The following is a 25,171-nucleotide window of genomic DNA, read 5'->3' as shown; positions in this document are numbered from 1 at the left end:
CCTTCTCCCTCCCTCCCTCCCTCCTTCTCCCCCCCGCAACCCTCTATATATTCTTTATATTATTCTTAACTCCCTTCCCTCTACTTTTTCTGGTGAGGATTAACAACAATAACAAAAAAGACTGGTCCTTCACTATAGAGTTTGAGAAGCACTACATAGTTCATTCATTTTTGTTGCTGTATAATATTACACTGAGTGAATATACCACCGTTTATTCATTATTTTTTATGAACTTGTGAAGTGTTGGAAACTTTTGACTTTCACAAACAACAGTGTTTTGAATAGCCTTGTATAGGTCTTCCGGTGCAGTTGGCATCAATGTCTAAGGTAAATACCTAGGAATGGAGTTGCTGAAAAGTAAGGTATGTGCATCTTCAACTTAAATAATGCTATACTGTTTGCCAAACTGATGTACTATTTTATCTCCTGCCATTTCTGTATTAGAGTTTTTGTTCTCTATTAAGGTTTAACTTCTTCTCTAAAATTTGCTGCTGTTGTTTCACACGGTCCTGGGGATTTTAGAGGGAGTTCTTAATGAAAGTTCCACTTACTCTAATAAACTTTTACAATTTAGTCTTTGAGTATTTAACTTTCCCTAGAATATTTCCTACATTTTCATGGAGGAAACAAGTTGTAAAGGAAGAGGCATAAACTTTGAATCTCAATGTGATCTCACAGCCTACCAATTTTATTGTTTCTGGCAGGTTACTTAATCTTTGTAAGCCTAGTGTGTAAAGTGGGCAGAATATCTTTCTTTCGTGTAGTTGTTCTAAGTACAAAGTGGATCAACATGTTTAACAAGTACTTTACACAATGCCTGATTCATAGTAGACATTATCAAGGTATATATTCTTTTTTGTTTTTAAATGATGTATTTTATGTCAGACCAGGACTGGGGATGGAGAGGAGACATAAGCAGAATCCCTTCTATCCTATATAATAAAAGGCTAATACAGGCAGTCCTCAGGTTACGTTGGACTCGACGTACGTCGGTTACGTCGCCATCTTCCATTTATTTATTTTTTTAAAAAGTTCAATCATTTCGACGTATGTACATATGTGCTTTATGTTTTTTATTATTTATTTACCACAAGTAGATGTCAGGAATTGTTATCTTTCTTTTAAATTTTTTTTACTGTTTCACTTCATTACTGCTGTGTATGTGCTCCATGTGAGTGAAGTAGGTGCTTATGTAGGTGGGTTCCGACTTAAGGCGAAAATTGCTTTGCGTCGCACCATAGGAACGGATCTCCGATGTAACCCGAGGACCTACTGTATGCAGATTGTCTGTTTGATCAGGAGTTCAACTGGGAGTTTGACCAGGGGGCATGGCCAGCCCTCCAACTGCCCGCAGTCCCTCCCCCCGGCCGGCCCATCCTGATGGGCCCCAATCGGGGCTGGCCAGCTGGACCCCACCCATGCACGAATTTGTGCACCAGGCCTCTAGTGTTATCTATATATGTAAAAGTCTAAGCAACTGAACGACCAGTTGACTGGTCACTATGACGCATACTGACCACCAGGGGGCAGATTCTCAACACAGGAGCTGCCCTTGGTGGTCATTGCACTCCCATAGCGGGAGCGCCGCTCAGCTGACTGATGGTCATCAGACGCAGGGCTTACAGCCAGCAAGCGCCACTTCGGGGGCACAAGCCTCTCCTGATAGGGACTGACAGGGTGCGAGCCTAGGGCAGATGCAGCGGGCCCGATATGAGTGGGAGCAGCGTGGTGCCTGGCCCGGACTTGGGCTCCTCCCCAGCTGCCTGCCACTTTGCGCACTACATCCCTTGGGGATGTCAGACTGCCAGTTTCGGCCCAATCCCGCAGGCCGGCCTGCAGCGATCAGGCTGAAACTGGCAGTTTGACACCCCCCTGAGGTGTCCCGGATTGCAAGAGGCCACAGGCCAGGCTGAGGGACCCCACCAGTGCACGAATCTGTGCACCGGGCCTCTAGTTTATAATATTAAAAAATGGGAAACAATTTAAATTCCAACAATAGGATTGATAAAAATGGAGTGATAAACATCCTGTTCTCAAATATGAGAGAATGTTTGTGACTGTATAAAAAAAGATTGCATCCAGCCATTGTGGCTCAGTTGGTTGAGCATTGTCCCATGTACCAGGAGGTTGCTGGTTCAATTCCCAGTCAGGGCACATGCAGGATTGTAGGCTCCATCCCCAGTAGGGAGTATGCAGGAGGCAGCAGATTGATGTTTCTTTCTCATCCATGTTTCTGTTTCTCTCCCTCTCACTTTCTCTCTCTAAAATCAATAAAAACATTTTCAAAAATCTTTATTGTTGAGAGTATTATAGATGTCCCCCATATCCCCCCCCTTGCCCCCTTCCACCCAGTTTCCACCCCACCCAAGGCCTTCACCACCTATTATCTGTGTCCATGGGTAATGCATATATGCATATAAGATCTTTGGTTAATCTCTTCACACATCCTAAAAACATTAGCAAACAAACAAAAAACTCAAAATTATTTTAATGAAGAAACTAAAAAATATTTTTAAAAAAGAAAAAGATTGCAAGAGGATTATCCCTCTTTTTTTCATGTATTTTATATACTGTACTAGGGGCCCAGTGCACAAATTCGTGCACCTTGGAAGGAACTGTGAGCCGAGAGGCTGCGGTGGGCACAGGGGTGGGTCTCAGCCCATCCTCAGCGCCCCTGCCCAGCCCCTCCCACCACAGCCCCCGGTCCCCTCTCTGTGGGCAACCCCGCTCCTGCCACTGCAGCTCCCACACGCTGACAGCGCCTGCCCTGCTTGCACCCACTGACAGCGCAAAGCGATTGGGGCTAGCGCCAGCAGCGGGTGCAAGCAGCAGCTGCTGCCCCAATTGCCCCTCAGGAGTAGGGGGAAGTGGTGAAGCCCTCAGGGGTGATCAGGGCCTGCAGCCACAGCTCGTACCCACTGACAGCGCCAAGTGGCGGCTCCAGCTGCGGTGGGTGTGAGTGGGGCCAGCGCTGGCAGTGGGTGTGAGTGAGGCCGGCGCCGGCAGCAGGTGCAAGTGCTAGGCGGGACCGTGGCACACAGGAGCAAAGAATTTTCAGTAACCATCAAAGGCTCACACCTATGACAGCAACCAGCGCCCTGCCTTGGTCTGGCACCCCCACTCATCTGCTCCACCATCCTGCCATGGCCAGTGCCCACTATGTTCCGCGCTCTGCTGCCTGCTGCCAACACCCACCATTTTCCACACGCGCCCCCTGGTGGTCAGCGCACATCATAGTGACCAGTTGTTCCGCTGTTCGGTCTGTTTGCATATTAGGGTTTTATAGATATGCATTGAAAAAAGTCTGGAAGGACTCAAGTGGACACACACTTTAGTGTTCATCAAAGTGGTGAAATTACGTTTTAATACTTCTTTAATATTTCCTGTACTTTCCAGATTTTCTGCAGTTAGCATAAATGACTTTTATAAACAGAAATAAATGTTATCTAAATAAATAGCATAAAGTTATTAAATAAATATTGACTATAAACCTCTCTAAAAATTGTTTAAATATAAAGTTTATAAAGGAATAGTTTATTCAGGGATTTAATTTTTTTACTAGTTTACATAAACATTGACTAAAGTCATATTTGCCATAATTAGATAGAGAGCTGGGTAGCATTGAGATTTTTCCATATTGATTACTTTCTATAAGGAATTTTAGGTTAACAATTGAAAGTATGACATTCTTTGAAACTCTTGCCCTTTATTAAAAATTGATTTGAGAGAGAAAGAGGGGAAGGTAAAAGAGAGGGAAGGGGTGGGGAGAGAGAAACAGCCATTTGTTGTTCCATTTATTAATGCATTCATTGGTTGCTTCTGTGTGTGCCCTGACCAGGGATCAAACCCACAACCTTGGCATATCGAGATGAGGCTCCAACCAACTGAGCTACCTGACTTGACCTGGCCAGGGCCATCTTATCTTGTCCTTTTAAGAGGCCAAGTAGCTCAGCTCTTCTGTTTTATTTTATCTTTGTCATGTATCTAAGAAGTTCTCATTGGGAAAATATTTAAGCACCTTTTTTTTTTTAAACAGATATCTGTCCTTTCTAGATTTATTTAGATTTTTTTATTGACTTTTCTGTGTGTTTACTTTTAAAATGCTCTATTAATGTAATTAAATGGGTATATAAACAGAATGGGTTTTAAATTTTATTGGTGCATCATGATAAAATAAAAATCTGAGAAAAAATCATTTGTCTTAAGAGACTGCTGGATGCTAGAATTAATAGGTATCGATTTTTATTTGACCAGGAATTACTCTTAATTCTAAGGAGAAACTGGAAGCACAATGGGAGATGACAGTGAGTGGTTGAAACTGCCAGTTGATCAGAAATGTGAACACAAGGTGAGACTTTTCTGTAACTCAAATTTCAGTATATTGGCTTGTTTTGTCTGCAGTTATACCGTGTAGTGTAGTAAACACCTGCCCAGTGATTACACAGTACAACTGAAAACAACGTACTTTTGGAGATTGGGCAGTTTCAGCAGGATGATTCATGTTTGAACTATCACATTTTTAATGCCATGTTCTAAAGAAGTAATAATACTTGAATACTTTGTATCCAATTGAAATACATTTATAATGGCCTGTTATGAATTTTAGATGACCCTAGTAGAATGTCATAAATACTAAATATTTACAAGAAAAAGTTTATTAGCTAATTTTTTAAAAAAGTATCTGAATTTCCTTAACTCCTTTTTTGTTTTCACTCATGGGGTCTTTTGTTTAGATTACCTGGTATAGGGTAGTTATTTTTCCCTTCCCCTTAACAATAAATAATAATAGTATTATTAAGTTTTGTTTTTCAAAATACAACGTTTGTTTTAGCTGTGGAAAGCAAGGTTAAATGGATATGAAGAGGCCCTGAAGATCTTCCAGAAAATAAGAGATGAAAAGAGCCCAGAATGGTCCAAATTTTTAGGATTGATCAAAAAATTTGTGACTGATTCCAATGCAGTGGTTCAGTTGAAAGGATTAGAAGCTGCACTTGTTTATGTCGAAAATGCCCATGTAGCAGGAAAGTAAGTAGTTTCTTTTCAACTGTTCTGTTAAAAAACCCTATCTGGTGCTACCTGGATTAATCTATATATATTTATGGATCACTGTTCTTAGTTATTAGCACTTTTAGAATATATTCATTTTCTTACTTTCATAGTTCCTTGATACTTGTGGGGCTTTTGGTGTTTTGTTTTGTTTTCAGTCTTTATCTGTTCTCAGGAGTACCTGAGTTCTCTAAAGGGGAACAAATTAGAAATCAGATCTTGAATTTCTACCTTAAGTTTTGATGAACAAGTAATGTTTTCTCCTTTTGAACTTTCATAAGGGAAAATACTCTAGACTAAGAAGGAAAATCTTCAGTAACTTTTAGAAGAAACTGAGAGGTTGTTAGCAAAGGAATGATCAGAATTTCACTGAAAATATTTGGGCATTACAGAAAACTTTTTCTAAGATCCCAGCTAGGTGATCTTAGAATCACATCTTTCTTCCTGTGGCCATTAGGCATTTTTATCTCTTAGGAGAGGCAATGCTAACTAAACGACCTCTGTGACTCTCAGCCTGTTTGACTTGAGCCATAGCTCAAGTGATAGATGTTTCTAGTGACTCCTCTCTCCCATACCTCTTAAACCTGATTTTTCTAACTCTAATCTTTATGTTATTGAAAGGAGCCCCCCACCCCCCTACACACACATACACACATACACCCACAAATGGGGCCATTGACTTAATTGCACAAGAAATATATACTTGACTTACTTCAAAGATTATACTAATAAAAACAATCATAATTTGAGTTTGTTAACATCACCAAGTTTTTCAAGTCATTCCTTTTTTTAATTTCATTTTTCTTCTGATACCAGAAACTTTTTGACAAGTGCTACATGTAATTCCAGCCCATTCAATTCCTCCAACTTCCAATAGTACAAGTTTTATTTAATTTAGAAGAGACTCAAAGCAGTAAAGTTACTATAGTCTTACCAAGGAGTTGGGAGCAGCCTTTTATTACTAAAGGTGTATATCCATTCCTTCTGTGAAGAAATTCCTTTAAGGGGTGTTTAAAATTATTATTTTTTTTTAATTTCACAAAATCGAGAACTTGATAATCCTATTTTTATATAATATATCTGTGTGTGTATAGAAAGATCTGGAAGTTGTGGAATTTCAAGGGATTTTTGTTTTCTTGTTTGAATTTTTACATTTATAAACAGTCTATGGTTCTGTGTTATTGTCTGGTATGAATGTCTTAAACCTTTGCACTTTACTCTTGTGTAATAGAACCTTGAGACCAAATGTTCAATCCTAGTTTTTTAATATTTTCAAACATAAATTTAAAAATTAGAGACTCGTTTAAGCATTTTAAAAAGTAACTGTGTATCCCCCTTTCCCCCTCTCCACACACACACTGCCTTACATGACCTTTTCTAGCTCTTCCTACTGAAGTGTGTTTTTGTGTGTATGGTTGTTGTTTATAATCTATATTACAGAACTACAGGAGAAGTTGTATCGGGTGTTGTAAGTAAAGTGTTCAACCAACCCAAAGCCAAAGCCAAGGAGCTAGGGATCGAGATTTGTCTGATGTACATAGAGATTGAGAAAGGAGAGACTGTGCAAGAAGAGCTCCTAAAAGGCCTGGACAATAAGAACCCCAAGATTATAGTGGCCTGTATAGAGACACTGAGGAAAGCCTTAAGGTAAGACCTTTTCTTTTTGCATTAGTTCTATTAACTAGAGTGTCTCAGTTGAGTTTGGGTTCCTGGTTTAAACAGAAATGAAAACTGCTAGACTTGACTTGGCATGCCATACCAATCAGGAAAGTGACTTGGAAAAGCTGAACTCATTCCTCGAGTGTGGCACTTTGTATTCAGTAATTTTAGCCTTCAAGGGTGTTGCATAATTATTTTATTTAAATTCATTCCCTCCCTCCCTTCCTCCTTCCTTCCTTCCTTCCTTCCTTCCTTCCTTCCTTCCTTCCTTCCTTCCTTCCTTCCTTCGTAGGGGACTTTATTTTTTTGTGGGTTTGTTTTGTTTTGTTTTTAATTCTTACCTGAGGATATTTTTCCATTGATGTTAGAGAGAGGGAAAGACAGAGAGAAATATCGATGTGAAAGAAACACATCTATTGGTTGCCTCCTGCATACGCCCTGACCAGGGCCTGGGCCAGGGAGGAGTATGCAACCAAGGTATGTACCCTTGACTGGAATTGAACTCGGGACCCTTTGGTCCACAGGCCGATGCTCTATCCACTGAACCAAACCAGCTAGGGCTTAAATTTCTTTCTAATGAAGATGAACAGGGAATATTTCTGACCTGTTTTTAGATAATGAATTGGCCTTTTTGTTGAAAAGCACTCCTCAGGGTATTTAAGCCGCTCTTTCTCTGACATAAATTTATATCCTTTAAGTGTTTGCTATCCACAGTTTGTTGACTAAAGACCTTTATTTAGGTGCCTTTTTATAAAATAGAAGCAAATGCTATATGCCTTTAAACAGACGTACAGCAATAGCAAATAGAAAATAACTTTTACTCTTGTGTAATAAGTTATTTTCAGCCCTAGAATTTGGCAGTGAAGGTTTTCATGAATAAGTGGTTGTAATTTGCTGTGGAAATCTGAATTAGACAAACTATTAGTTTGTTATGATTTGGCAGTCCTTATCTGATATCCTGTCCCCCAAACCATCCACGTGAGATACTTTAGAACAGTGGTCGCCAACCGGTGGTGTCTGCGAGGTCCAAAAGGTTGGTAACCACTGCTTTAGAAAACAGCTCTGCTGAAACCCTAAATATGTGACCTATGAAGTGAAGATCATCTCAACTCTCTTATGATTTTGTATATGACCTACTTCTTGGAGAAAATGCTTCCTTTGGTGTTTATCTTACATGAAAGTATCAAACTTTTTAAATTTTGTTAAACTATCTTCAATTTCTATCTTAAACTTTTAAGTTGTCCTTCATTTTGGTTCATAATGTTCTTTTATAAAATTTGACTTTCACTTATATTCTTGTGAAATAAATGTTTTCTCATGTCTAGCCTATTATTATAGTACTAGAGGCCCGGTGCACAGATTCGTGCACATTGAAAGGAAATTAGTTAGAAGGTGGCCGGCGGGGCAGGACTAGGCGAGATAGGCCAGACACGCCCTGAAGCCAACCTCCCGTGGTCCCTCCCCAGCCGGCTGCACCTGGGGCAGCGCTGGGGCTCGAAGCGTGTCTGAGGAGTGAGCGGGGTCCCTCCAGCAGGTGGGGTCCCTCGTCCTGGCCTGTGGGGATCGGGCCGAAACCAGCAGTCCAACATCCCCTGAGGGGTCCTGGAATGCGAGAGTGCACTCTGCAAAGTTGCTGTCGCTCGGCAGCTCCTGCGTTGAGCATCTCTGCCCCCTGGTGGTCAGTGCCTGTCATACCTACTCGGCGGTCAGCCAATCGCTTAGCTTTTTATATATATAGACTAGAGGCCTGGTGCATGAAATTCGTGCACGGGGGTGTGTGTCCCTCAGCCCAGCCTGCACCCTCTCCAATCTGGGACTCCTCAAGGGATGTCTGACTGCCCGTTTAGGCCCGATCCTACCAGGATCGGGCAGTCGGACATCCCTCTCACAATCCAGGACTGCTGGTTCCCAACTGCTCACCTGCCTTCCTTCCTGATTGCCCTAACCGCTTCTGCCTGCCAGCCTGATCATCCCCTAACCACTCCCCTGCCATCCTGATTGCCCCTAACTGCCCTCCCCTGCAGGCCTGGTCACCTCTAACTGCCCTCCCCTGCAGGCCTGGTCCCCCCCCTCCCCCAACTGCTCTCCCCTGTAGGCCCGGTCGCCCCCAACTTCCCTCCTCTGCTGGCCTGGTCACCCCTAACTGCCCTCCCCTGCAGGCTTGATCGCCCCCAACTGCCCTCCCTTGCAGGCCTGGTCCCTCCCAACTTCCCTCTCCTGCTGGCCATCTGTGGCAGCCATCTTTGACCACATGGGGGCAGCCATCTTGTGTTGGAGTGATGGTCAATTTGCATATTACTCTTTTATTAAATAGGATAGAGGCCTGGTGCACGGGTGGAGGCTGGCTGGTTTGCCCTGAAGGGTGTCCCGGATCAGGATGGGGGTTCCCTTGGAGCATGGGGCAGCCTGGGTGAGGGGCCTGTGGTGGTTTTCAGGCCAGCCATGCCCCCCGGCGATCCAAGCAGAGGCCCTGGTATCTGGGATTTATTTATCTTCTATAATTGAAACTTTGTAGCCTTGAGCGGAGGCCAGGGCTGGCCAGGGCCGGCGGGAAGCTTGGCTTCCTCCATCGCTGGGGGCAACCCAAGCCTCCTCCTTGCTCCAGCTCTGTAGCCGTCGCCATATTTGTTGGGTTAATTTGCATACTTGCTCCTGATTGGCTGGTGGGCGTGGTGGAGGTATAGTCAATTTGCATTTTTCTCTTTTATTAGATAGGCTAGTAGGCATGTATTTTTATGAATAGTAAATAGTATGTGGTTCTTATCTTAGAAATTTAATGAATTGACTTGATTATCAAAACTGTGCTTGTATCAGTAGATCTCTTCTGTCCTTAGTATTGGATCTATAATGAAATATATATTATACTATCATCTTCTACCTTTTAATTAGAAGTTTTTAATCTAGAATGCTATAAACTCTGGTTACTTCATTTTAAGCTGACTAGGAGAATAAGGGTAGAAAAGAACAAGTTAGACATATCTTTTTACATCTTTCTTATAGATGTTATTTAGTCCCATTTCTGTGTGGTTCTTTATTTGTCCTAAAGCATCTCAGAATCTAAAAGTGGAACTAGACAGTTCTCTCAGACCTTCAAGAACCTTGAGACCAAATGTTCAATCTTAGATTCCAGAGCTTCCTTAAGCTATCTGTTAGTGATAGTTTCAGGAGACCAAATATTGTTCTGTGGCCCCTAAAACGGGCTTCTAGAACCCTTTTGTTTTTTTCTGTAGTAATGTGTTTAGTACCAAAATTTATTTTTTAAGGTATTTTCCATCTAGACCTGCTCCAAATTTTTTTTTGTTTGTTTTGGTTTTGTTTTGTTTTTTATCTTTCAGAAGCAGGCAAGGATAGTGAAACAAAAAATCAGGTGAAACAGTAATAATGTAAAGAAAAATTAAGAATCCCAAATGTTAGATTCTTCAGGCACCATGTTGAGTATCCCTAAAAAGAATGGTTAATTATCATCATAGGCAACTAGTTTAGTTTCATGTTAAGATATCTATATTTCAACTATTTTCACAATCAGGTGTCTTGTTAAATATCACTTTCTAGAGAGAGTATTTTCACAGTCTCCTTTTTTGGACTATTGGAATATGTCAGTAGCTATTACTGGAAAAATTTTGTTGTATTTATACATTTGAGATAAATGTATGTGTACCCATTAGATCATAGATGAATAATATATATGGGTCTTACTAGAGAATTTCAGTGTTCTTTTATAACTAAATTCCTCTTGCTCCAGAATGTTATTCAGAAATGTTAACAGTGAATCAGAAAGCTAAATTTGGCAAGTTGGGAACTTAAAAATATAGTATGTGACAGATATATGAGGTTAAAGTGTTACCTTTCCTCTGGCTGCTCTGAAAAGCCATCTTTGCATTGTTCCTGTGGCCGCCTCTCCCTTGGCTGTAGCCACCTCCACCCCACGCCTCCTCTGCCACTGCGGACTCCAGCAGCTTTTTCGCCAGAGTCCTTTTTAAAAAATCCACTGCGGATCACCGGCATGCCCCACCATGTCAGATGTGGCCATGGACGCCAGCTCTGACATCACCGCCAAGGGCTAAAAGGAGAAAGAAGTTGTGGAGGAGGCAGAGAATGGAAGAGACATACCTGCTAATGGGAATGCTATGAGGAAAATGAGGAGCAGGAGGTGAGGAAGAGCAGGAGGAAGGTGATAGGGAGGAGGAAGATGGAGATGAAGTTGAGGAGACTGAGGTAGCTACTAGCAAACAGGCAGCTGAAAATGATGAGGATGACGATGTTGACACCAAGAAGCAGAAGACTGGTGAGGATGGCTAAACAGCAAAAAAGGAAAAGATAAAATTTTTTCCCAAAAAAGGCCACTGTGACCTATTCACCCCCCACTTCCCATCTCAGAATCTAAACCTGATCACCTGCAAGAGTCACAGATGACATGTGCTCTTCGTCACCCAAAGAACCAAAACTTCTAAGGCCCTGCGTTTTTTCTTAAAAGTACTTTTAAAAGGAAAATTTGTTGGTATTTTTTATTTACATTTTATATTTTTGTACATATTGTTAGGAGTTAACCATTTTTAATGACCTTGCGATGACCAAACCAGCCTTTGGAACATTCTCCATCCTATTTCTGACTTTATTTGTGGAGTGACCATGTTCATTATAATCCCAAAGGAGAAAAAAAAACCTTGTAAAAAAACAAAAACAAAAATCTTATTCTGAGCATTCCAGTAACTTTCTGTGTATGCACTTGGCTGTACTATAAGTAGTTGGGTTTATATGAAATGGTTAACAGGGCCCAAAATTAAAGGTTTCTTTTTTTTTTTCATTTTTTGGCTAGGAAGTTGCTATTTGTTTATTTGGCCTTTTTGATGTGTGTGAAACAGTGTTGTACAACAATAAACTGGAATTTTATTTTGCTGGAAAAAATAATTAAGTAGATAAATAATTGTGTTACCTTTCTTAAAGAAATCAGAATACAACTATTTTTCCCATGGAAAACTAAAGCAAAAAGGTTTAAGTTGCCTGGAGTTACAGTGTGATAGCTTTAAATCAGGAATGAAACCACATACTGCCAGGATTAGTTATCTATTGAGTTGAGTGAACCACCTTAATTGTAAGAACTATTAAAAAAGAAAAGAAAAGAAAAAATATTCACTCATCTAAATATTTATAAACGTATTTGTTTATATTTTTATGCTTTTATATGTATATGCATGTATATTTAAGATATTACAAAGTGTTGGTCCTTTAAGGGCTTGAATTATTCCTACTCTAGTTATCTAGAAAGTTAGTTTTAAAATGGTAATATTGACCTGGCCAGTGTGGCTCAGTTAGTTGGGCGTTGTCCCATGCACCAAAAGGTTCCTGGTTCCTGGTTGGATTCCTGGTCAGGGCACATGCCCGGGTTGCAGGCTCAATCCCTGATAGGGGGGTGCACAGGAGGCAGCCAATTGATGTTCTGCTTTCACATCGATGTTTCTCTTTCTCCCTCTCCTCTCCCTTCCTCTCTCTCTAAAAATCAATAAAAATATTATAAATAAATAATATAGTAATATTATTTTGAACCCAAGACATTAAATAGTATTCTTGGAATAATGACATATAAACATAGATGTGGTTATGAATTCCCTTCTTTTCTGCCTTAAAACTCAACTTATATAATTCTATAATATATAGGAATGTTTGTGTGAATGAAAGCTAACACTTTACCCAAGCAAGCATGTTGACAATTGTTTTTCCAATATTTTATTTCTAGTGAATTTGGTTCCAAAATCATCTTGCTTAAGCCAATTATCAAAGTGTTGCCAAAACTCTTCGAATCTCGAGACAAGGGTGTGCGAGATGAAGCCAAACTAATTGCTGTGGAGATTTACAGATGGATTCGGGATGTTCTGAGACCCCCATTACAAAATATAAACTCTGTCCAGGTAAGGCACAAAGTTTTTGCATAAGGTTAATATATGAAGATATTTCCTTCTTATTGTTGTTGATATTCTATCCTTACAAATAATTACTTTTTTAAATCAGTTGGTTCTTCTGAGCATAGCCAACTGTCTCTATTGTTACTTTGTCCTCTCAAGTTAAATACCATGCATTTGGTGATTCCTGTATGTTAGTCTTGAATTTGTAGCAGTTTAAAAGATCCCTTTATAATGCGATTGGTAGCAGGATTTAATATCTGTTTAGACAAAAGTAATTTCTTTTTTATTATAATTTATTATAAACTTTATCTGATACAAATATATCTGAATTCATGAACTAATAAAGGTGTCCAAAAAAATGGATTTTCTTTTTTCTGTGTGCTTAGCCATACATCTTCAGTGTAGTAAATATAAGTCAGTTTGTCTTATGCTACAAAATGTACACAATTTAAATTTATCTTGTCCCTTTAGGGCCATATAAATAAGAAATTAAGTTCGTACATAAGTAAATATAAATATGTTATCTAATGGTAGAGATGTAGACAATGTTTTTAAAATATTTTATTATATTTACAGTTGAAAGAACTAGAAGAAGAATGGGTCAAACTGCCAACAGGTGCTCCTAAACCAACTCGGTTTCTGCGTTCCCAGCAAGAATTACAAGCGAAATTGGAACAGCAACAGTCTGCTGGTGGAGATGCTGAGGGAGGTAAGCCCATTCTAAACACTGGTCTCTATAACAATTGGCAAGAACAGGCCCTACCACAAGAACCTATGTTCACTAGGCATGTTTTGTAGGACTGCCATTTAATAAAATATAAGTTGCATATAGTACTAATAATTCTGTATCAAGATTTCATCAGAGGTGTGAAAGGACTGATAACAGAAATAAAATCCTTTCATCCATTTTTGTTGTTTTTCTCCTGGAAGGTGGTGATGATGGTGATGAAGTGCCACAGATAGATGCTTATGAGCTTTTGGAAGCAGTAGAAATTCTTTCCAAACTTCCCAAAGACTTTTATGACAAAATTGTAAGTAATGGTAAACTTCTTTCATTTATTTCATTTTAAGTAACTACTATAGTATGATTAGAAATGCCCTGCTGAGCCATTTCCTGGTGTACCCTTCCACTCTCTATCTTCCCTAAAAGAGTGAATTAGTTGCTTCTTCTTTGTTCCCATAGATTTTGTATATATACTTACTGTTGCACTTTTTTTTACATCTTGCCAAAAACTAGAATATTTTTCTTGATGTCTCCCTTTTCCTCATTGTATCTCTGGTTTTACCTTTAAATATCTCAAATTCATCTCCATTTCTTCATCCCACTCTTTAGTACAGTGATGGGCAACCTTTTGAGCTTGGTGTGTCAAACTTCGCCAAAAAACTGAGCATAACTCGGGTAGTGTGTCACTTTGAGGAAAAAACTAACTCCAAGACTCTAGTCGCAAATGTTTCATCCTCGGCATGTGGCCGCGTGTCATCAGAAATGGCTACGCGTGTCAGTGCTGACACGCGTGTCATAGGTTCGCCATCACTGCTCTAGTAGTTACTCTAGGGTTTCTTTTTTTTTTTTTTTTAAATATTTTTTTTATTGATTTTTTTACAGAGAGGAAGGGAGAGGGATAGAGAGCTAGAAACATCGATGAGAGAGAATCATCAACCAGCTGCCTCCTGCACACCCCCTACCAGGGATGTGCCCGCAGCCAATGTACATGCCCTTGACCGGAATCGAACCTGGGACCCTTCAGTCCGCAGACCGACGCTCTATCCATTGAGCCAAACCGGTTTCGGCCTCTAGGGTTTCTTGACCTTGGCACTCTTGACATTTTTCCCCTGATAATTCTTTGTTTTGGGGACTCTCCTGTGCCTTGTAGGCTTTTTAGCAGCATCTCGGGCCTTTACCCACTAGATATCAGTAATACCAATCTCCCAAGTCCTGATATAAAAAATGTCTCCAGCATTTGCTAAATGTATTCCAAAAGACAAAAGTATCCCCAATTGAGAAACAGTCTTATGCCAACCACCATCATGTCTTGCCTTAGGTGCTTCAGTACTACAGTTGTCATCATCGTCTTTTTTTTGTTTGTTTGTTAATCTTCACCCAAGGATATTTTTCCATTGATTTTTAGGGAGAGGGAAAGACAGAGAAACATCAATGTGAGAGAAAACACATCATTTGGTTGCCTCATGCATGAGCCCTGATCAGGGCCCGAGCCAGGGAGGAGCCTGCAACCAAGGTACACGCCCTTGACCGGAATCGAACCTGGGACCCTTTGGTCCACAGACCAATGCTCTATCACTGAACCAAACCAGCTAGGGCTACAGTTGTCTTTTTAGAAGACTCCCTTTCTTTGCTCTTGCCTCCTTCTTCCCATTAGATATCACAATGTAATTAGAGGTGTCATTTACCAAAATGCAAATCTTCTTATATCATTGCCTCAGTAAAACTCTTTAATGGCTTCCATGAGTTTTAAGATGATGCCTAATATCATCCTGTGGCCCTTAAGGTCATTTCTGGTACCTTTGAGGCCTCTGCTTACCTTCCAGCCACATCTTTAATTGCTCTCCACACTCCAGTCATGTGGAACTTCTCCCAGTATCAAATGTGCCACACTTGTTTTTTTTATTTTTATTTTTTCTTATAAACTTTAGGACTTAACATTGCTGTTCTTTCTGCTTATTCATTTTTCTCCCCCCATTCAGCTCATAATGCCTCTTTATCTTCTGGATCTCACCTTAAGCATCACTTTTTAGGAGAGATCTTATTTGTCAGCCTAAACTAGGTTAAAACCTCTTGTAGTTATTCACTAAAGAGCTTCCTATCTCTGCTAACAGCTCCTTTCATATCCTATAAACTTCCGATTAACAACTAAATATTTAATAAATTGAATTGAATTGTAAAGTTCTCTAGGGAGGCTAGTTTATCATCTTTCTATCTCCAGTTCTTTCAAATAGTGCATATTCAAATTATTGAATGATTGTTTGATCTCTAATGGAGCATATTCTCTTTTATGGCCATAAAACAAGAGGGTAACATTTTACTCCCAACCTAGAAAACTAATCTTCAAGATTAGAACAGTTTTGGTTGGGTTGTTGGTTATGTGATTATTCTTTTCTGGTCTTTTTAATATTGATAGTATGGAAAGTCCTTTCTCCTGTAGTTGTGCCACTGTCGGAAACTTTAGAAATGCTTTCTATTAATGTTTTCTGTTTAATACCTACTCACTAACATTTACGTAGAAAACGAGAAGGAAAAGCCTATGGCATCTTACTCTGTTTACTTACTTTAGAATTTAGGAATATGAAATATGAAAATACTTTTTATATATGAACACAATTTTATATATATGAACAAAACATTCTAATTAGCTGCACCGGTTTGCCATTTTGTTTTTTAACCAGCTTTAGAAAAGTTTCTGAAAACAAAAAATATTTATCTTTGAAATAGTAGCATGAAAGAAATAGACTTTGATTTTGCTCTCATATTTTCTATTCTACAAATGACTCATATTGTGTCTTGCAGGAGGCAAAAAAATGGCAAGAGAGAAAAGAAGCCCTGGAGGCTGTAGAAGTACTAGTGAAAAACCCCAAATTGGAAGCAGGCGATTATGCAGATTTAGTAAAAGCTTTGAAGAAGGTAAATGTGAGGCGTTTCAACATCGGTGTCCCAACAACAGTCCAGGCCATTGTATTTTTCTTTATCTGTCATCCTTTTTATCACAAAACATTGCTATTTAAGGAGCATTATTGATGGTTTTTAAATTCTAAGTATTCATTTTTTTAAAGATTGATTAAAATTATTGTTCTAGGTTAGTTTGGAGGGATTGGTTTTTCAATCTTTGTTTATCACTTTAAGTATGTTATTTAATAACATGTACACCTCAAGAAAAAGAGGGTCTTGCTGATCTAGACCCAAGTATTCCAGTTTTATAATTCTGTGGGATGAACTATTTATTTTGCTCCATTTAATGGGACAGATATTACATATGAAGAATTTTTTTGTTAGATAGTAAATGATGACACGCTATATTATATCAGCATGTAAAGCAAAGGATAATGGTCAATTATAAAGCAGGCAAGTACTAAATAAGAAAACTATTTTTTTTTAAAAATTCCTTTGATATTGCTTAGGTCTAACCAAGTTGATTGCTGCTTGGTGGATATTTTTGTATCCTGGCTTTTCATAAAATCTAAAAGTACAGATCAAACACCGTGGGTATGGTTATAGAATGTAAGAACAAACTGAAGACTTCATCTTGAATACAGCAAGATTGAAAACTTTGCTTGTTTTCCTCAGCCTGAAATTACAGAGAATTAAACTGGTGTGGGGGAGGGGGGGAGGTTAATTTTTAATTATATTAAGTACAATAATTCTCATTATTCCAGTAGTTATGTTCTATAAAATTACCACAAACGCTGAATTAGCAAATACTGAACCATTATTTCTCGGGGAAATATAGGGTTAGGATCCTGCAACCCTTTGATCATAACATTTTCATCAACTGACACACAAAACAGTACATAACCGTGTTTTATTCTTTTCGAAGACATCTTATTTAATATGTATTATTGATTCATTAACATTGAACTCACAGCCAACAGCCCTATAACTCATGCCTGAACAAAGCTTATCTAACGCACAAAATTTTTGTGTAAGGTAAATCACAGCCTTTTTGTGCTTAGGAATGCTGAACAGAACTTCAGCACTACACTTGAGGGTCATTTTACTAGTAAATAGTAAAAGCACATTTTTAAAAAGCACCAAAATGCACACACAAAAACCCCCAAAACGTGACACTAAATAGATCACAAAAAAGATACTTGTTTATTGTATGAAAGAAGAAAATAGTTTTGCTTTGTTCAGTCTCAGCTAAGAATGTGTACATCAGGCAACTCAGATTTTTTGTAGCTCTGTGCTTGTCTGTGAATGACCAGGAAAGTGCTGAGTATAAGAAAGCAAGAGCTCTGGCATCAAAACAGACCTAGGTTTGAACCATTTGCTAGCTCTATGAGCTTGAGCAAGTTAATGTCTACTTAATCTTTGAAATCTACAAAATTGAGATGATAATAGTAGCAGCTTTATAGAGTTGGGATGAGTATTAAATGAAATAGGGTTATAGCACCTATAAAATTGTCATCTAATTCATTCTTAATAAATGTTAGTCTCTTTATGATCCTTACTCTTCGTCACTTAGGGATTACATGTAGGTGCCAATTAGAACTTCTTTGCATGTTATGCATTACTGATTGATTAATTTGGGGAATTTGGAATGAAGCATTCTGCTTACAGAATACCAAATCTCAGGGATTATGAAATCCAGTGTAGCCCAGCCAGTGTGGCTCAGTAGTTGAACACCTACCCATTAACCAAGAGGTCACTGGTGTGATTCCCAGTCAGAGCACATGCCCAGATTGCAGGCTTGATCCCCAGTGTGGGGCATACAAGAGGCAGCTGATCAATGTTTCTCTCTCATTGATGTTTCTATCTCTCTGTCCCTTTCCCTTCCTTTCTCTCTAAAATCAATAAAACATATCTATATATATAAAAGCCTAAGCGACCAAATGACCAGTTGCTATGATGTGTACTGACCACCAGGGGGCAGATGCTCAATGCAGGAGCTGCCCCCTGGTGGTAAGTGCACTCCCACAGTGGGAACGCCATTCAGCTGACCAACAGGCACCAGAGGCCGGGCTCAGGGCTGGCAAGCATAGCTGTGGCATCGCGAGCCTCTTCCGCCTCCATGGCAGCACTAGCGAGCGGCGACAGTGGCAGGTGCAGCAGGACCAGGATGAGCGGGAACGGTGCTGTGCCCAGCTCAGGCTCCTCCTCGGCCACCTGCCACTTCGCACTACTACATCCCTCGGAGGATGTCGGGACTGCCTGTTTCTGGGATCGGGCCAAAACCAGCAGTCTGACATCCCCTGAGGGGTCCCGGGTTGCGAGAGGGTGCAGGCCAGGCTGAGGGACCCCACCAGTGCATGAATCCATAGTGAAATGGAAGCATTACTTCTACTTGAGAAAACAAAAAAACACACAAGGGTTTGGGGCACTTAAAAGTAAAAGCAGCTTTTTAATGCCAGCTGACTTGGGCAGTATACCAACAGTAAAATTTTAGAAGGAAGGAACCCAGGCATAGTCACTGTCTTGCTAAAGTGACAGACACAGCAACTACCTGTGAGTTTTGATAAGTGCTAGGCTCTGTGGGTTGTAATATAGGAGCGTGGTAGTATAAAGAGTGCTGGAGGAAACTCTGCTAAGAGGCTCTAAATACAAACTTGATATCATTAGGTAACTAAACTGGTAACTGCGAAGCCAGAAGCTCCCTCAGAGGAATGGTTGCAATGGTGTTTGTAATTTAGAGTCTGCATGGACTTCTTGGTGGTACATACAGCAGTTTCTACCTGTGCTCCTGGGGTATAAATGTTAAAAGCTGCTGCTCTGTGGAGTCTTCCAGAAAAACATTGTCTTAGCTTTCCCTGCCCCAAAGCAAAGTCAGTGGCTTCCAGCTTCTCTCCCATTATCAGAGTCTCCTTCTCTACAGTGTGCAACTCTGACAGCCCAGACTACCACTAATGGAGAGTTAGTGATTGGAAGTTGAGGTTTTATATATGTATTTTATTGATAAAACTTCAAGATGGAGTCTAAATATACTGAAGGGAAGCTCCCAAATTTGATATTGTTAAAGAAGAATCTTCTCTTTTGTAGGAAACTTAATTGGCTATTAATATAGTAGCTTTTAGAGTTCTTTTAAGAGAAAGTTTTCAGTTCTACAGGGTTGTGACTGGTGGTTGTTTTTTTTCTTTTTCCCCCTTTTTGTAGGTAGTTGGAAAGGACACCAATGTCATGTTGGTGGCTTTGGCAGCAAAATGTCTTACTGGCCTGGCTGTTGGACTAAGGAAGAAATTTGGACAATATGCAGGACACGTAAGTAACAATTTATTTTTAAGTACAAATCAACAATATTATCAAGAATGTCAGGCTAGTTTGCTCTGTGCTTTAAAACAGCTCTTCAGCATAGATCTTTATATATTGGGTAATATAAATTTCTCACTAAGTTTTATTAATATTGAGCATAACTCCTCATAACATTTCAATGAAGATGTCAGTTATAGCTAAATTCATTAGTTTTATGTAGAAAATCAGGCACTTGGCCTAAAGTACTTAGTTGAGTTGATTTGCTTATTATTTATTAATACATTACAACATTTTATATATATATAGTATAACAGGATGAAGTAAAACTTAGAATAACCAGGACAGAGCAAAAATGAGAGTAGGAAAGGCCATATAAAACTAGAAGTGAAATTAGTATATAAAATATATTTTATAGTGTTTTCCTATTTAAAAAATAATTTACTCATACACCTGAGACATTTTACATAGGTTATACTGTTGGTGATATATCAGTTTACTTTATTCTAAGAAATTTGACTGAAGACATTTGTTGAATACACTATTTTCTTTGTATAAATTTGGTAACAACTTTAGTAAATTGAAATGTTTAACTGTGACATCTGTCAGTTGGTCTCTAAATCTGGTCTGAATTACTTAGAATGCTCCAGCATCTGAAAATTGACTGTGCTGAACTTAGGGTTTTACTTGATAGCCACTTATCATTTGATTCCCTAGATGAATTTAAGAGTTTCCTAATAGTCCATAACCATGTGTCAGTTTTATATTGTAAAGCTAATATCTAACCTCTTTTAGTTATGGTATTTGGAGCTCACTTACTCATAGAATTAAAAATAATTTCAGAGAACTTAACTGTGAAAAAAGATAGTACCAAATAAAAATAAATCATGACTAGCTTGTTACCAGGAAAATAAAAATAAGGGTCTAAAAAAGCCTTAGTCACATAAATCATATATTGAATTAAAATTATAATTAATATTTTTATAGCAACCCATGCATATTATATAATATCTATGTGAATATGCTATCACTGTATTAATGAGTTTTTTGTCATTTTTATGTTACTTATTAGAATATTTTATACTTTTTTATTAGGGATAAGTATTCAAGCTAGAAAACAATTTTTTAAATACATTTCAATTTACTAAATTATAGTTGGGCTTGGCCGGTGTGGCTCATCAGTTGAGCGTCGACCTATAACCAGGAGGTCATGGTTCAATTTCTGGTCAGGTCATATATCACAACATTTTTATGACCCCAAAAAGAAACCCTATGCCCATTATCTGTCACTTCCCATTCTTCCCTACTCCTAGACCCTAATCCACTTTCTATCTCTATGGAATTGGCATTTCATATAAATGGAATCATACATATGTGATCCTTTGTGACTGGCTTTTTTGATTTAGCATAATGTTTTCAAGGCTCTTCCATGTTATAGTATATATCAACACATCATTCTTTTTTGTTGTCAGATAATATTCTAGCTGTTCATTTTTATAGGTTGTGCCAACCATTTTGGAGAAATTCAAAGAGAAGAAGCCTCAAGTAGTACAAGCCCTGCAGGAGGCAATTGACGCAATCTTCCTTACTGTAAGCTAACAACATGAGTTTGCGCTTTTGTCTAAAGTAAATTTTGTTAATGTGATATTTTGATTGTTCTTTGCAGTTGAGAAAAGCTCATTGACCACATTTTATTTCTAAAGACCACACTACAGAACATCAGTGAGGATGTTTTAGCAGTAATGGATAATAAAAATCCAACCATCAAGCAACAGACATCACTTTTTATTGCAAGAAGCTTCCGCCACTGCACTGCTTCTACCCTGCCTAAGAGCTTGCTGAAGCCCTTTTGTGCTGGTCTACTTAAGGTATAGACTCTCTTTGAAATTGGGGGAATATTTTATATCTAGGAAAGATTTTTTTCGCCTACTAATCATGTACAGTGACTGACTTTCAGACTGTTGACTATAGTCTTCTGAGAAGCTTTGGAAACTGAATCTAAATTTTTGTATTGTTATGTTACTATTCTTTAAATACAAGTTAGCTTTATAGTTCTACTAATTGCTAAACATTTTGTCTCTTATTTGGCCCGTTTACTGGCATTCAGCTGGATCTGGCCAAGCACAGTCATACAACTTAGATTATTTGAAGATCATTTGAATGTGAGGCACTTTAGATAGAGGGTAGGAGGAAAAGGAAGCACTTACATGCTGAATGGATTATCAGAGGTTTCCTTAAGCAAAAAAGAATTTGTGAAAGAGGAACTGTTAATTGGCAAAAGGAAAACAATACTTAGCTTTAGTGAATTGTAAAAGGTAAATTCTTTTTCAAACAACTATTAGTCTGACTTAAAATCAGTAATACCTAAATTACCTTGTATTGAGATAATTTTGTTTACTTCCGGACTATAGCACATCAATGATTCTGCTCCTGAAGTCAGAGATGCTGCATTTGAAGCATTGGGTACCGCTCTGAAGGTGGTTGGTGAGAAAGCAGTAAACCCATTCTTAGTTGATGTGGACAAACTTAAACTTGACAGGGTAAGATATTAATAGATTATAATGAAATTGGACAATAGTACATTTGTCTGTTCTGTTTTATTAAAACAAAACTGATATCAACTCATGAAATTTATTTCATCATCACTGGTGGTTCACACCTAGAGTTTGAAGGTATAGCTTTTGGAGATTTAAATTTTATCTCAAGCTGCAGTGATCATATTAGTAGAAACATCTTTCAAATTATAACAGAAATAAAGCTGAGTAACCATAATCTATAAAGGTGAAAACACTGTTTTAAAATAAATTTATTCTAATATCTGGAAAATTACCTTTCTAAATACGAATGTCTTCTATTTAAAATGTGGTTATTGTAATTCTAATTTGTATAGAAACAAAATGTAAGAAAGTCTGGATAATTTATCTTTGTTGAAAAAGAAACTTTTCTCTCTAAATTCTCATATAGTTATTGTTTAAGTCAACAATCGCCAACCGGTGGTCTGTAGACCACTGGTGGTCTGTGAGGTCCGAAAGGTTAGCAACTGCTGGCTTAAGGAAACCTTTGGAGCAGTGGTCGCCAACCGGTGGTCCACAGACCTCTGGTGGTCCATGAGGTCCGAAAGATTGGCGACTGCTGGCTTAAGGAAACCTTTGGAGCAGCGGTCGCCAACCGGTGGTCCATGGACCACTGATGGTTCATGAGGTTCGAAAAGTTGGCAAACGCTAGTTTAAATGATCTATTAAGTAATAAAATAGTGATTGTGTTTCAAAGTTGGGCTTAATGATGTTCATCTCAATTTCACTCTCCAGATCAAAGAATGTTCAGAAAAAGTAGAGCTAGTGCATGGTAAGAAAGCTGGATCGGCAGCTGAAAAGAAGGAATTCAAGCCTGTTCCTGGAAGGACTGCTTCTTCAGGAGCCGCAGGAGATAAGGACACAAAGGACCTTTCAGTACCCAAACCCGGACCCTTAAAAAAGGCACCTGCTACTAAGGTTAATAGATGACTTGGAAAATATAGTTTAAAAATTAAAATTTATATAAGATAGGGTCTGAATCTCACATTAATAGTGGTCCTTGCAATATGATTTCATTTGAGAAATGAACTCATTACCGCATTCAAAATACAGCAGAACATCTGTTATGAAGACAGTGTGTTCCAACAATACATTTGGTTATTTGAAATTTTAATAGAGATAAAAATGGTAATGGAAGTACAGGAGTGCATTTTAAGGGATCAGAAAGTATTATTAAATAATGAAATAAAATGTGGCAAGGCACTTAACATTAATAACATCACCTTTGTCATTTTGCTAAAAACGCTGCTGAATTGCATCACTGAATCTCATACCAGTCCAGGTCTTGTTACCTTTGTACAGTGTGGAAGAGGGGAAAGTGCATAAGTGGCTTTCCTTTAGCGAACACTTGTCCTGTGGACTCTAAAGCATGAAGTTATCTACTGCAGATGCAAAAAGTTTGATTATCTTTCCCCACTCTGAACCCCAGCATGGAGTTAGGGGAAGAAAACTGACTTAGTGAGCATCACTTTGTGAAGCATTTTACCTACATAATCTCAGTTAATCATCATAACAACCCTTGAAATAAATGTTTTATGACCCCTGGTTTTCCAGAAAAGGAAACAGGTTCAGCAAGGTTAAGTGTACTGCACTGACTCTTACAATTTGTTCTGATTTTTTGTTGTTGTTAATCCTTACCTGAGAATATTTTTCCATTGATTTTTATTTTTTATTTTTTTGAGAGAGAAGAAGGAAGGAGGAGAGAAAGAGAGAGAAACATCGATTGGTTGCCTCCCACACACACCCTGACCAGGGCCAGGTATTGAGCCTGCAAACCAGATACATGCCCTTGACCGAAATCGATCCCCGAACCTTTCAGTCCATGGGCCGATGCTCTATCCACTGAGCCACACCAGCTAGGGCTCATTCTGATATTTTTATTGTTTACTTGTTTGTTTATTATGTCTCCCCACACCATATTGTAAACTTTATAGGATAGACAGCTTGTCACTGCTTGATTCTCTTACCCATAACAGGAACTCAAATGTATTTGTTGAATGACCAGAGTTAGAGAACTGAGACTTGAACCAGGTATCTCTAGCTTTCATATTATGCTGTCTCTTCAGCATTCTAGTTCAGGGTATTAGCAGCTATTTTCTCCTTTCTCACCATCTCCTGCCACTCAACAATGACCTGGGCACCTGAGTCCTTTTCTTAATCTTGCTGAACCCTTCCATGCTAGCTGGCTTTCTTTTATGAGGAATTCTTTAAAAAAAAAGTGGGAGGGGTAGCAACCTGCTTCAATTCCTCTGTTGAAAAAAACAACTAGGACAGTATCATCCAGTAAGTCTACTAAGCCATAAACATATATCTCTTTAAAAAAAGAAAAGAAGTAGATTTATTAATTGAGGTACCTCTTGATAGAGAGAGTGCAATTACAGGAAAGGATCCAAAAGACATACTCTAATTAATCAAAGAGTATAGAATTTTCTATTTTTAGAGTTAGAAAACAAATCTCTCTTTATGGGTTGTTATTATAAACCAATAAAACCATACTGCTATTAATAAATCAGCAAGTATTAGAGGTTTCCATTTAATTAAAAACCAGCATCTTAGTTTTGCTAATTATACCTTAAAAGCTTATACTATATTCAAGATAACATTCATTTCAGAACAGGGATTGATGCTGAAGACTAATTTTTTAAAATATATTTTTATTGATTTTAGAGAGGAAGGGAGAGGAAGAGAGATAGAAACATCAATAATGAGCGAGAATCATTGATTGGCTGCCTCCTGCACTCCCCTACTGGGGATTGAGCCTACATCCTGGGCTTGTGACCTTGATTGGAATCAAACCCAGGACTCTTCTGTCCACAGGCTGACGTTCTATCCACTGAGCCAAACCAGCTAGAGTGATGTTGAAGACTAATTTGATCATCTGTCATTTTTATCTTTTCCTTTTTGCATGCTTAACAAATACCCAAAATAAGTGGAAGGAATGATGTGAACAGTAATGTGTGTTGCCCTATTAATGTTACTGCCTTGTGATAATTGGCTTTGTACCTTGTGATAAACTGCTATTTTCTTGTGATCTTTCAAAATAGGTGAAATAAGTTTAAATCAAGATATTTGGGGGTGGG

The 25,171-nt window shown here is 38.7% G+C and overlaps 1 protein-coding gene and 1 pseudogene across 2 annotated transcripts in view; both read left to right on the top strand.

Annotated features, from left to right (window-relative positions):
• Positions 1-25,171, top strand: part of CKAP5 (cytoskeleton associated protein 5) — an 87,030-nt gene that overhangs the window by 16,614 nt on the left and 45,245 nt on the right. Inside the window, exons 2-13 of the mRNA XM_079787830.1 lie at positions 4,255-4,348; positions 4,832-5,025; positions 6,487-6,693; positions 12,440-12,611; positions 13,182-13,314; positions 13,536-13,636; positions 16,129-16,242; positions 19,426-19,530; positions 21,019-21,108; positions 21,222-21,386; positions 21,930-22,058; positions 22,827-23,009. Of these exons, the coding sequence (XP_079643956.1) occupies positions 4,292-4,348; positions 4,832-5,025; positions 6,487-6,693; positions 12,440-12,611; positions 13,182-13,314; positions 13,536-13,636; positions 16,129-16,242; positions 19,426-19,530; positions 21,019-21,108; positions 21,222-21,386; positions 21,930-22,058; positions 22,827-23,009 (1,650 nt within the window). The 5' untranslated portion in view covers positions 4,255-4,291. The remainder of the gene's footprint in view (positions 1-4,254; positions 4,349-4,831; positions 5,026-6,486; positions 6,694-12,439; positions 12,612-13,181; positions 13,315-13,535; positions 13,637-16,128; positions 16,243-19,425; positions 19,531-21,018; positions 21,109-21,221; positions 21,387-21,929; positions 22,059-22,826; positions 23,010-25,171) is intronic.
• LOC307109172 lies at positions 6,700-12,414 on the top strand (annotated as a pseudogene). The gene has a single exon. The product of its transcript is annotated as an uncharacterized misc_RNA (transcript).

This window comes from Cnephaeus nilssonii (assembly GCF_951640355.1).
Source record: "Cnephaeus nilssonii genome assembly, chromosome: 13".
In the NCBI taxonomy this organism is placed as follows: Eukaryota; Metazoa; Chordata; class Mammalia; order Chiroptera; family Vespertilionidae; genus Cnephaeus; species Cnephaeus nilssonii.
The sequence above is the reverse complement of the archived record's forward strand: the minus strand, read 5'-3'. Positions and strand labels throughout refer to the sequence as shown.